Source organism: Protopterus annectens, chromosome 5.part1, assembly GCF_019279795.1.
Source record: "Protopterus annectens isolate FY-2018-M chromosome 5.part1, PAN1.0, whole genome shotgun sequence".
Taxonomy (NCBI): Eukaryota; Metazoa; Chordata; order Ceratodontiformes; family Protopteridae; genus Protopterus; species Protopterus annectens.
The window spans coordinates 600,735,238-600,749,477 of record NC_056736.1 but is presented as its reverse complement, the minus strand read 5'-3'; the positions used below and the strand labels follow the sequence as shown (position 1 = coordinate 600,749,477).

The following is a 14,240-nucleotide window of genomic DNA, read 5'->3' as shown; positions in this document are numbered from 1 at the left end:
AACCCCCCTTTTTTAAAATGGGGGGGTGAAAAAAAAATTTTGGAGGGGTGGGGATATTTTCCATAATGTTGGAACATAGTTTTCAGAAATTGAGTGATTGATCAAGATTGATATGGGGTAAGCAATAGATGGGGCTGCTAATTTGAGAAATTCATTAGGGAACTGATTGGCAGCCAGACAGCAGGGTTTGTTTGGCAAGGAGAGATCTTATGCAACTACTTAATGAGAGAAAAATGGAAGGGATTGGGATTTTCAGATGTAGAGGTAGGAAGAATAAGAGTGTTGGGTTGGTTACATAGAAGAGAGGTTATGAAATTTATGAAGTTGGAGTTGATTTGGGTTGCAATAGGATCTGTTTTGTTACTGGCTACTGGGGTAGGGGAGTGGCCTCTGTTTAGGAGGTGGTTAATGTTTTCCCAGAATTTACGGGGGTTCTTTAGGCAGTGGTGTTGGCAGGTTTGGAAGTAAACTTGTTTGTCTACTCTGATTTGTTTTTTAGCTTGATTCCTTAATTGTTTATAGATAGGTTTGATACGTTTTTGGTGGTATGGTAATCTGACTAGGCTGTATCTGTTTGTTTACAGAAAGGTTTGGTTTCTTTGGAAGACAGTTTGTTGCAGAGCCCGATTGATGAGCGTTTATAGGACTTTCTTAGTCTCAATGCTGATTATTGCAGCTATTTTTGGGATACCAAAGATAAAAAATCTATCTTGGATTCCCCTGTCAGAACCATTGTAGCTGATACAGGGTCTAAAACTTGTCATCTTGCAGTTTTCATTGACAGAAATCTCAAATCTATTCTAAAATCATTCAAACGTATTTTGGACACTTCATGGGACTTTCCAGCAATAGTGACAAATGATTATCATCCCCACCACATGTTTGTGCCTATTGATATATCAAACATCTATTTACTGTCATCCTCCACTCTTTGGTGCTTCAGTCGTGTGAAAACATTTTGGTCCAAAGTGAAATTTTAAATGCACAAGACCTTAGACTAATTATGGAATGTATGGAACTGGTTTTGACTCATACTTTTTTGAAGGTAAATATTACAAGCAATTGAATGTCGTAGCTTTGGGGGGGGGGGGCACATGCTCCCCCTTTTTTTTTTTTTTTTTTTTTTTTTTTGCTATGGTCTTGCTGCACTGGGAAGAAGAGTATTTTTTCAACTCCTAATATTTCCCTTCAGTTTTATACCTTAAGTTTTTTGATATCTTTCTTATTTGGCAAGGGACAAAAGAATCCTTTAACAAATTGATTTTGTATATTAATTTGACCACTAGTTTCCTGAAATTTACTAGTAGGATTAGTAATGTTGAGATACATTACTTGTATGTCACACTTTATAACTATTTTGACCATCGGTATTTTAGATCAAAATTTTAAACAAAAAAAAAAAAAAAAAACCTTTATAATTCCTGTTTGTACAGTGATAGTGATCACCCCATTCACCAAAAGAAAAATATAGTGAAGGTCTATATGGTCAGAGCAGTACACATGCCCTCTTGATCTGAAGATTTCTTAATTGAATTAGGTTATTTTGAGAAACATATTTTGGAAAGAGGATACCCTAACCATCTTGTCAGGATTTGAAAAGTGAAGTGACATTGGGGTGCGGCACTAAGTTTGTTCCCCTTCTAGGTAATCATACACTAGAAAACAACAATGCATTAAGTGGCTCTGGGTGTTTCCTCCCAAAGGAAATGATGAACAATGCACAAGGGGTTTATGGATTATAATAGGTTGTTTATTATGAGATACAACCACAACTCTGGTATAATTCAAAAATTGTTACACAATATTGGGATCTCTCATCCAAAATGCCAAACAGTCCTGCCATGTTCTCTCAACCTCTCCTTTACACTTGAGAGGTAATATATATATATATATATTTTTTTTTTGAAAAGGGCACTAATGGACTAAAACTCCTAACAATCATAGCCATTATGACATTTTTGAGTGTTGTATATGCCATCAATGTGCACATATGGTGGACTGTGGAACGTTATCCCTTCCTAGTATTGTAGAAATATTCAGATCATATAGGTATTTTAATTGCAGTGCTAGGAGGGTGGTATCTCTGGTGTATTGCTAGATGTTTTTCCTATTACTTAGGAAGACTGAACAAGCCCTGAAGAACAGGGTATATGAACATATGTACGAGATTAACTGGAAATCAGAAGCAAATGCCCTTTGTAGACACTCTCTTATGTGCCCAGAAGGTAAGTTTTCATTTTGGGTTTTGGAACAGATAGACATCAACCAGAGAGGTGGATTGTGGGAGACCCTCGTAGAATACCGTAATCTAATGAGTATTTGTTTTTTATGAAGTAGAATTGATGTCTTTTTTTGAATTACAACAGCAATAAAACTAATATGTTAATATTGTGTAATTTAAAACAAATGATATATATATATATATATATATATATATTTGATGTTTGGAAGAATAGTGTAAATTTATTATCAACGAATTTAAGATTATTTTGTGGGATGGTCCGTTTGTCATTTTAATCTATAGGGATTGATTTGTACATGTTCCAGACCTATAACTTTGAGCATTATTCTGTTTCCACCATTTCTTATGTGGATTTTTCACTTTAATTTAGCAGAATTTCCATACAAGTAATAGGAATGATGTAGAACGTGTTTTAAACGACAACATGAATTTGTTTGTATATAGGTATGCTGTATATTTGTATTGATCATTCTGAAGAAATCCTTTTATAAGATGAAAGATCTTAATAAAATAAACGAGCAAATGGTAGCGTTATTCACTCTGGTGTTCTTGCTTGTGGTATCCTTTTCTGCTTGGTGACTGACGTCCTTTGGGTTTGCCATCATTGAAGGCATGTTGTTTTGGTTACTGGTATTTTTCTCCTTTGCCATCTATTCTTGTGTTTAGTATAAATTTTATTGTTGAATATTCAACAAATTTTTAAAAATTTTCTTATAAACTTTATGGCTGTGATAGCTTGCAGCATGAGATTAATTTTTAGTGTTGTGGGCAGTCAGTCAATGAGCACATGTGGGAACAGAATAAAATATTGTAGAGAAATCCTGCAAAAGTAACACATATTGGCCTGTAATGTAGACTATTGCTTATTATGTGTTTAAGTTATGGATGCAAAGCTCAAGAGGTGAATCTTGTCATCCATATTGAAAACACACAACAAGTGGTAGGATTGGTGAGCGTACCCCTCAGCCCTCCAGATTTTTGCATTGTATTTTTTGTCTGTTCCTAATGATTTTTTTTGCAAGCACTGAGGATTGAAGTCACTTAATAATGACATGCATTTGAGTTTAAGACTTCAGATCTTTCAGAAAATGTATGATAACAAAAACCCTGTTATTCTTGCAACTTTCTAAATTTCTAAGAGTAATATTTAAATTCTGCCCGGATTTTTGGACCTTGGTCCTCCTTTTATTTTAGTCTTTATCCTGATTTTTTCAGTAAGAATTTGAGAGGTGTGAGTGTATTCCTAATGCCAGGTGCCCTTCAACCATAGTTGTCAAAAATGTGGAAAGGAAAGTGTGCAACATGGAATGCAACTACTGTCAACACTCGTCATGATTAATTCTTTAGCAGTGTAATAGAAAAGTCCACCCTTACTTGCAGTTCAGCTCGAAGACTTTTTTCCTGCAGTATGTTTTCAGCATAGTTTAGCTACCAGAAATCAGTCTGTGCCTTATAAAAATGTCTTTCCTTGCCTTGAAGTCAAAGGAAAGCAAAGTCAAGACAAGTTTTAAGCTTGATCCCCTGCATGCTTGGCAGACGAAGTTGCCTCTGCCTGCATGATATAATACATTCACAGGGAAATATGTGCAGATGTCAGCAGCTGCTGTAAAACTCATGCACAGTGTGGTGGATTTCTCTTCAAACTGCCTTTATTGCAGAGAGGAAGAGGAACAGTGCACATAGTTGACTACATCTTTTGGTAATGTTCCACTTGTTGATGGGATTTTCTGCAAGTTCAACATGTTTACAAACAGTAGTGTTTTAGTCTAATGCACACTACATAGAATAATTACTAGTTTGTCATACTTAAGGATTATGATTTTGATGAATTAAACACCGGATACTGAAACATGGGAATAAAGGGATGTGCATGTAGTGCAGGTTCCCTTTGTAGAATGTGATGTTTTAAGTACCAACAATTCACTAATTGCCATAACACTCAGGAGTGTGGCTTCATTGCAAAACTGCAGACACTAGTATTTTAATCATAAAGCACAGCACAAAGCACAAGTACTACTGTCTCATGCTCAAGGATTGTTTTTGATGAAGTGTTACTGTGCCATAATGCAACAAATCAAGAGGTTAGCAGTATGTTTGCAGATGTGAGAGACCATAATGCAAGAGCATATTTCCCCTTTAGTAAAACAAAAAAAAAAAAATCTCAGTGTGTAAACCAAACAGCAGGATCCTCTTATTTTTGATTTGTATTTATAACATGACAGGAATTATAAAATGCTTTTGAGAAAATTTTACACATTTCCATTTCCACACCGTTTGGGTTTAAGAACACAAAAGAACACGAATCTTCCCACTACAGACATTGGATTATAGCAGAATTAGTTTATGTATGTTCCTTCCTTACAAGCTCTTTGAAGTAGTAGCTGAAATTTACACATGATCTACCAAGGCTCCAACTCTATATGGAAGGTGTTGGGAAGGGTCTGTCAACACCTGCAGGACTAGAAGATGACATCCTTACAAAAGCCTTATTTAGCTATGGTCACAGAAACTTTCAGTTTAGCTACTTTTGTTGTTGAAGCTGTATAGTTACTGTGAATAGCTCAAAGGAGCTCAGAAATAAGCATGGTGAGGGTCCTTCAGTGAAAAATGTAAGTATTTGAATTGAACAAGGATTATGGGGTTTGGCCATTTTTCAGAAAGTATAGAAGATACCTGTGACCCCCCCCCCCCCCCCCCCCAGTGATTCCATTTTGTGTTCGTGGGAAGGAACAAGACATCACTTCCTTACATCTGCCAAATGAATTCTGGGAACAATATCATATCGCATCAAGCCAGGATCATGTTACAGGTCCCAGGATGGCTTTTTTGTGGAAAAACGTGAAATATAAGTAACACGTAAAATTGATTTTTAATGCATCAGAATAGCCCGGAATGCAAAGGTACATGGAGATATGTTCATAGTGAAGTTTTCTGTTAAAGCTTTGCTCTTAAGTTACTAGCAGAAGTTGCACAACATTCTTGAGGTTGGAAGACAAAATGAAGTTGTATTCACAATGAAAACGGTGGAGTCAAATTGAGCTTGTTGATCTAAAAGCATTTGGCCAAGCCACAACTTTTTCTCTGTTTTGAGAAGATTGTGAACAAACATTCTGTTGTCTCATGTGTCCTGTCTGTCTTGAAGGAAGAAGTTTACTATTTGTAAAGTTTTTTCCAAAATCTTTGAGAATCTCAATCTTGAGTGAGGGACCTTTCTTAAATGTAAGAATGAACAGCAACAATGAAATATACTTTTCTTTCTCTGGTGTGTTATGAAAACTGCTGTACTGGATCTTTCATTTGATTTCAAGTGGCTGGCAGATGTTTTAATTTAAAGAGTGGACATGGCTGCATTTCTTAAAGGATAAGTAGCTATTGGTGGAAAGTTAAAATCTGCTTTCTAAATCTGACCTTGCACTGACACAGTACAATCTATTCTTAAATCTAGAGCTTTCAGTGTTTTGCGTTTCTTTTGTGGGAACTTGACATCATTATCCAGGAGGCAGCTGAGGCAAGAGTCCATGTTGACACAGTAGCCCTTCAGTGGATGAGTGATTGTGAGCCAGTGTTTTCATCATACCGAAAATAAATTAATATAAAATAAAGTGGCACAGTTTAGTCCTTGAGCATGGATTTATGCTTGGCAACCCTCCTTTCACTATTTGTTTTACTCTTAATTGTTTACTGAAATACTTCTGAAAATGAATATATATATGATTACACCTTAATAGTAGATCTTGAGGGAATCTTTCTCTCAGGTGGTGTTTGGGTCATAGCTCCATGTTTGATTAAGGAATGCCTTCAGATTTTGGTTGCATATGGTGTGTAGCAGCATTCGCGCCTTAAGTGGTTGCAACCAGTTTTTTTTTTTGGTAGTCTGTCATTGATTCCCCTAATCCATGTGATTACTGTACTGTTTCCATGTGATAAAACTAAGAAGGCGTAAAACTGCATTTACCTTAGCTTTGTCTGTTTTTATTTATTTATTTATTGCTGGCATTGTACTACTATGATTGACTAAATGAATTTATATATGATTCAGATATTTTAGCGCCACGTGTATTGCAGTATATTTCTGGTGAAATATATTTATGAAGATTTGTCTTTTCTATATGCTTTTTTGTCTCCCTTACTGGTCAGCCACCAGCCTCACTTTTCAGTAGGTTTTAGCCCTTTACCCCATCCAGTGGAAGCCTACCACTGGACAGGATGAGAGAGCCCCTACCAGAGAGAGAGAGGCCATCATCCAGGCAAGTATGACTTTTTCTTGTACTTGCAGTGCACCTTGCTTCCACATTTCCTCATTTTTCATTCCATCAGGTCTGGTTTACCCCTACCACCACCACCCCCCCACCACCCCCACCCCCCGACTGGGACTATCCAAGTATTTCAGACAAGCCAATGCTGTTAATTGTTCACCTAGGATGCTGAACAACATAACTCCCATAATCCATGCAGATTGCATCATTATGACATAATGCTAAGAGGCATTTTGAATGTAACCCTAGCCCCTCATCTAGCAGCTGCTGTAAGTGCTTGCATCACCTCTGTAGCTTGCAGTACCTCTCACTTCCATATGGAGAAGTGTACAGTCACTGATTTTGCAGAGCAAAACCTAAATCTCTTAAGCAGTGCTGCTTTCCTTGCACCTACTGCCATGCTAACCTCTCAGTAAATGCAGAGATCAGACATCTCTCATTCCCCAGGATGGGTGAACTGGTGTCAACTACTCATTCCAGTCCTCCCCTGCCCTGCTCCTCCAGGCCCAAATCTACTAATCAAAGTTCTTCTGAGTCTTAGGGCTTCAGCTGTTTATACCACGGAGCCATAAATGTTGGACCTGTAATTCTTTATGGCTCTTTTTATGCATCCTGTAGATATGCACAAGTGTACATATGTAATTATTCACCTTATCATATTATACTTTATCTATTTAAAAGTGATTTAAATTGAATATTCTGTTTATCTTTGCTGGTTTCTTTTAGATTTGTCCACTTCATCTATCAATGACAACTCTGTACCTTCAGACATTGATTCAAAACTGCTTACTCAGTATTTTAAGGAAAACCCAACAACAAAAACCATGGAAGAGATAGTAGAAGGCAAAGATCTAACAACTGTGGAACTGAAACAGACAGCTGCGTATCCTGGTACTATTAATGATGCTCCGATACTTGACTGTTCTGAAAGAATATACAAGTATTCCAAGGAGTGTGACACTCCTTTGAATAGCAAACCTGGGTCATCTATGAGACGGAGAGTTTTGGCTACAGCATATGGGGAGTCAGCAAAGGATTTTGAACATAAGCAAAGCCCTGTAGTTTCACATGAATATCTTGACCTGCTTCACAGTAATGACATTATGCATGACACACATGACTGTGCAGCGCAGCAAAGGAGAAACCCACCTGAATCTTCTGTGGAGTATCTTGATAGTGTTTCAGATAAATATAGAAACAATAGTGTGCTAGAAGGCAGAGCAGACATTTGTGAGACATCACCAAAAATCATTCACTTTTCACCAGTTTCTACTTCAGCTAAGCAGAGACACCACAATTTTCAGACTGAATCTAACAAAATAAGTGATGTGCCAGATGTCTGTCATAGAAACAGAGCAACATCAGATGGTGAAGATGAAAATGTGATTGTTCAGTCCACCAGGTTGCAGGTATATGGAAGAGACCATAGAGAACAGAGGAAGATTGTATCAAACAACTTGGCAGACCATAGAAAAAATATAAAAGTACTCTCATTAAAGAATGCCACAGAGTCACATTTTAAAAGAGACTTAAATGTTTTGCCAGAATATCTTGAAGATGGCAGTTGTAAAGCTGAGAAGTGTGGCATTATCATGTGTGATGCCAAGGATGTCTCATCAAATTATGTGGAGGGAAGTAAAACCCAATGTACAAGTCAAAGCTGTAATGCTGACGTTTTAACAATGAACACTTCAAAACCCTTTTCTAATTTTCTTAACAGTGGTTTCAGAACTGCTTCTAATAAAGACATTAACTTATCTGTTGAAGATGTAAATAGGGGTAATTTGCTGTTTAGAGAAATTGAAGATGAGTATTTGCTGAATATCAGTTCTGCAGTAGACAATAAAAATGCTCCGTTACCTGTGGGTTATAACACTGAGCAAGATGAGATTAATCATAAACAATGTTTCAGGAATTCAAAACTGGATGAGATGCCTATGCATATTACAAAATCAGTGCAAGCATCTCACACAACACTTAAAGAGCACAATTCTACTTTACAAGAAAGGAAGCAGCAGACCATTGTAGATCCCATTCTGACACCAAGTCAGAAAGCTGAGGTAGCTGAATTGTCTCATATTCTAGAAGAATCTTATAGCCAGTTTGAGTTTACACAGTTCAAAAAGAAATGTGGTTTCCAAAACACTGTAGAGAGTAAAGCTGCAGAGTTATCTGTGAATGACAATTTAGAATCTTGTCATAATGTTTCAGATGTTTGGAAAGATATTGATTTTGATGACAGTTTTGATGCCAGATCACAAACAGTACATAAAGACCAGTCATTTGAAAGTGTAGGTGGTGCTGATGGACCTAAAGTCAGTACTGAAAAGAAGTTGGATATGTCTCCTCATGTTCCTACGGGGAAAAATCTACACTTGAAACATTTAGAAACTCTTGGATGTAGTAGTTTACCTACTGGTAAAGTAGTAAATATTAATAAAGAAGTCTCGGAAAGAACAGCAGACCTGTTAAGTGACACAAACAGTGCTGATAAGCAGTTCTTGGATCCCAAATCTCATGTAGCTGAGCAGTCATATATAAGGGAGTCATCCACTTTAGTTGATTGTTTCACTGATAAAAAGCAAGAAAGCAGTTCTGCAGGGGATGTAGTAGAAATGCAAGTTACAGATCATCAGTGCAGTGTAGCTCACAGTTTAATCAGCAGTAACCTTGTTTGTCAAAAGCATGATATTGCATATGAAAAAGTAAATAACTTTGAATCCACATCTGAGAAACTGACTGTAGCTACAGTACTGTCTGACACAAAATTATGTCAAAATAAAAGCAAACACAGTTGTCCTAATGTAAAAGATGAATGTGCCACCAATAGGAAGAACGTGGATGTAGCAAAACCGCCTGGATATCGGGAGTATTCCAGAATAGAATACGATAGTAAATTGAAATCTGAAACAAAACATGAGATGTCTGTTCCTCATGATTTGGGGGATGGGAGTAGACATTGTGCATCATGTTTGGAGTTAAGTACAGATCTTCAGCTGATAAGTAAACAACAGCCAAACTGTGAAAAATTGCAGTCACCAAAACTCAACTGGGTTGACAGCCCCATTGAAAAAACAGGCTTTTGCACTGCAAGTGGTAAGAAAGTTGAGATTTCTAAGGCTGCTTTAAGTAAAGCAGTTTGTTTCTTTGCAGGTGAGTTTTCGGAAAGTGGGCTGGGAGATTCTTTGCTAACATGCAACACCTACTCTGTAAATAATGCTGATGGAACAAGAGTGGAAAACAAGTTAATCAGCAATGAGACTGTACTCAAGAACAAAATAATAGAACAAGATAAACCTTTAGAGATATCGATGAATGGTGAGATCATCTCTGACACTTTGGAGCTTTCCATTCAAAACAGTGTCTGTAAAAGCACGGACTCTAAAAACCTTACTAATAAAGCTGAATTTCATTTAGTTACAGATAAGGCTACCACTGTGAAAGTGTTTCCACCTGATAATTGTAATGTGTGCAAGGAACATGACATCTCTGGGGATCAGGAAGCTGTCCGTTTTACAAAACCTGGTGAAATAACATTCACAAGCATAGATGCAGGCTTTTGCAGTGGAGAACAAAATGTTAATACTGCAAGTACTGATAAGGTTTTGATGCCCATAGAGTCATTAGATAAGGCTGAAGCTTTATTTGATAGTGGTGGCACTTCAGACAGTACAGTGAATAAAAGTGATATGCTTACCCTTAAAACTAGAAAAACTTTTTATTGGGCAAAGCCAGTAAGTGGTAAGAGCCAGAATGCATTTACTAAATTAGACGGTATGATGGTAAAATTATCTAGTGGAGAGATTCCAGACCCTCATTTCATTGGATTTGGTGCTGGAAACAATGAAGCATCTCCATTACCTAATACATTAGAGATACCTTATAAAAAAGGTGTGGAAAATGAAGTGTGTATTGGAAAGAACTTTGACAGTTCAGTTATAGTGAAACAACTTGACAGCATTTCATTAGGTCAGAAAATTTCTGAAAATGATGCCAGAAGTGAAAAATGGAGTGTCAGATCAGTACAAAAAGAGGAAGAAACCAGAGATTTATGCCAAGTAATTGGTAACAATTCAGAATGTGCTAATTCTAAGGAAAACGACGGTAAAGAACTTTGTAGAAGTCAGTCAGACAATTTATTAATGCATAACCTTGCTTCAGTAATTAAGAAAAAGTCTGATGAGGGTTCCTTATTTCATGCTGGTGAGCTTGACATTTATGATAGGAAAGGTATTAATGAACAACAGGAAGAAAAAGGTTCTCTACATTTAATATCTAGAGGAGATGAGAGAGTCCATATCAGACCTTCAGGTTCTAAATGTTCCTGTATTAAACAAGGTATTTCTGCAGTGGACAAATTAACGATAGCAGGCACTGAAGTTCATTCACCATATCCTGTGTGTCCCTACAGTGCTGCAAAAAGGGAAAAAGGGAAGCAAATTAAAGAAGCATTTTCTGGAACTGACATTTACCTTGAAGAAGACCCTGATTGTACTGTTGTACAAAAATATTCTGTAGTAGAAGAAACAGGAACACAAAGAAAATCAGAGACTCCATTAATGGCGTCTGTTGCTGCTTTGAATTCTACAAGTGGGAACAATGTGAATACTTCCAGTAAGGCTTCGCTGATATCTGAAACAGTGTTTTCTAAATTAGATACTTGCAATAATCAGGAATCTGAAGACATTAGTTTTGCAAGAGATGTACCCAAAGCAGAAAACTCGCACATGGCAAATAAAAGAGAAGATTTTTCACTATATCCTGTAGCTGCATTCAGTACTGCAAGCGGAAAGAGAGTCAGCATTTCTAAGGAGTTTCTGAAGAAAGCTAAAAACATGTTTTTTGAAATTGATGTGCCTAGTAGTAATGAAAGTGAAGTTATTTCTGTTGTGCAAGACTTTACCAAAATGGAAAGGCCAGAACTGATGAGTAAAGCAGAAAATTCTTTTCAGTATTCTGCTGTTGCATTCAGTACTGCAAGTGGAAAGAGTGTCACTGTTTCTGAGGAATCCCTGAAGAAAGCTGAGCAAATGTTTTCTGAAACTGATACATGCAGTAACAGTGAGCCTAGAGTGATTCCTGTTGAGCAAAGCATTTCCAAAACAGAAAGGACAAAACTGACAAAGAAGGGATGTCCACTGCGTCTTGAAGCTGCGTTCAGCAGAGCAAATGGAAGAATGATGAGTATTTCTGAGGCCATACTGAAGAAGGCTAAGAAGGCATTTTCTGAAATAGACACCTTCGATACTAGTGACTTTGATCTCGTTAGCAGTGCACAAAACTTTTCCAAAACGTACAGGACAAATCTCCCAAATGAAGTAGATCTTCTGCAGTGTCCTCTGGGTGCATTTAGCACTGCGAGTGGAAAATGTTTAAGTATTTCTGAGGACTCCCTGAAGAAAGCTAAAAGAATGTTTGCTGAAATTGATGTGGGATTTGACAGTAATGTTGACACTGTTTCTGTTATACAAAACTTTTCCAAAACAGAAAGATCAAAACTGTCATCTGAAGGGGACAGAGCTTCACTGCATCCTGTAGCAGCATTCAGAACTGCAAGTGGGAAAATGGTCAACATTTCTGAGGACTCGTTGAGGAAGGCTAAGAAGATGTTTTCTGAAGTCGACACCTGTGGTACTAGTGACTCTGACCATGTTAATAGAGCACAAAGCTTTTCCAAAACAAACGGGGCAAATCTTACAGATGAAGTGTATCTTCCCAGGTGTCCCCCAAGTGCATTTAGTACTGCTGGTGGAAAACGTTTAAGTATTTCTGAGGACTCCCTAATGAAAGCTAAAAGGATGTTTGCTGAAATTGACGCTGCCTCTGCCAATAATGTTGACACTGTTTCTGCTGTACAAGGTTTTTCCAAAACAGAAAGAGCAAAACAGACAACTGAAGCAGAGAGATTTTCGCTGCATCCTGTATCAGCATTCAGTACAGCATCAGGGAAAATGGTCAGCATTTCTGAGGACTCATTAAAGAAGGCTAAGAATATGTTTTCTGAACTGGATGCCCATAGTACTAGTAATTCTGACCCCATTAGTATTGCACAAGACTTTTCAAAAACACACAAGAAAAAAACTGAAAATGAAGTAAACGTTTCACTGTTTCCTGCAGATGCATTTAGTACTGCAAGTGGAAAGTGTGTAAGAATTTCTGAGGACTCCCTAAATAAAGCCAAAAGGATGTTTGCTGAAACTGATTTTGGCTGTAACAGTAATGTTGGCACAGTTTATGTGGAACAAGACTTTTCCCAAACAGAACGAGCAAAACTGACATCTAAAACAGATAGAGCTTCACTATATCCTGTATCTGCATTTAGTACTGCAGGTGGGAAAATTGTCAACATTTCTGAGGACTCATTGAAGAAGTCTAAGATGATGTTTTCTGAAATGGACACTTGTGCTACCAGTGACTCTGACCCTGTTCATACTGCACAAGGATTTTCTAAAACACACAGGTTAAATCTCGCAAAAGTAGATCTTTCACCGTCTCTCCCAGGTGCATTTAGTACTGCAAGTGGAAAAAACATAAGTATTTCAGAGGATTCCCTAAAGAAAGTTAAAAGGATGTTTGCCGAAATTGATGTCACCTCTAACAATAATGTAGAAACTGCTTCTGTTGCACACAATTTTTCCAAAACAGAAAGAACAAAATTGACATCTGCAGTAGAAAGTCTTTCACCACATCCTGTAGCGGCATTCAGTACTGCAAGTGGGAAGATGGTCAGCATTTCTGAGGACTCACTGAAGAAAGCCAAAATGCTGTTTTCCGAAACTGATGCTTCCAGTTACAAAGTCACTAAAAATAGCATGTTTGCTTATTACTCCACAACAGTAAATGCAAAACTAGCAAATAAAACAGAAAGCGATTCTGCAACTCTCATTAGTACTGCATGTGAACGAAAGGCAAACATTTCAGAGAATCTTTTAAACAAATGTGAACAGGTTATTTCTGAAACTGGATTCTACCATAACAAAAACTCTGAAGAGTTTTCTCTTGAACAAGACCTTTGTGCTGGAGAAAGAGCAAGACTGTCTGATGATAAAGGAGAAGCTTTTGCCATGTCCTGCAGCGGCCATTATTAATGAGAATACCCCCTAGTACCAGTTCAGAAGACTGCCATACCAAAGTTACAGATATGTTTTCTGAAGTAAGTGACTACTATGGCAAAGAACATGAAAACACTAGCTCTGCACAAGATGATTCCAGCCGAAACAGTACAATGACAAGTGAAATAGGTGCTGTTTTGTTGCATCCTGCTACTGCCTTTAATACTGCAAGTGGGAAGAAAATCAGTATTTTAGAGAGCTCTCTCAAAAAAGCGAAAGCACAGTTTTCTGAAATTGATGCGTATAATGATAGTCCTCTGAAAAACAAGATAACTGCATATGAACAGTGCTCAGGTAGTGAAATTGCAGTAAATACTTCAGATGCTAGCCATTCCTCAGCTAAGACACACAGATGTACTACTACTACTATTAAATCTCAGAAGGTGGATCAGAACACTATAGATGTGCTTACTAAACAGCAAGAGGGATTTTGCACTGCAGGTGGGATAAGTGTCTGTATAAGTAAAACGGCCTTGGGACATGCCAAAAATCCAAGTGTGGATACAGATTCTGGCATTTTGCAAGTAAAGAGTTCTGAAATGCCATGCAACTTGGAATCAGCTAATAACCTGAGCCAAGTCTATATGGACCTTCCATCACATTGTTGCATCTCTGGTATAGAAAGTGAAA

The 14,240-nt window shown here is 37.5% G+C and overlaps 1 protein-coding gene across 1 annotated transcript in view; it reads left to right on the top strand.

Annotated features, from left to right (window-relative positions):
- Positions 1-13,540, top strand: part of LOC122803237 (breast cancer type 2 susceptibility protein homolog) — a 74,229-nt gene extending 60,689 nt beyond the window's left edge. The window contains exons 4-5 of the mRNA XM_044072835.1: positions 7,225-13,445; positions 13,526-13,540. Of these exons, the coding sequence (XP_043928770.1) occupies positions 7,225-13,445; positions 13,526-13,540 (6,236 nt within the window). The remainder of the gene's footprint in view (positions 1-7,224; positions 13,446-13,525) is intronic.
- Positions 13,541-14,240: the final 700 nt, after the last annotated feature.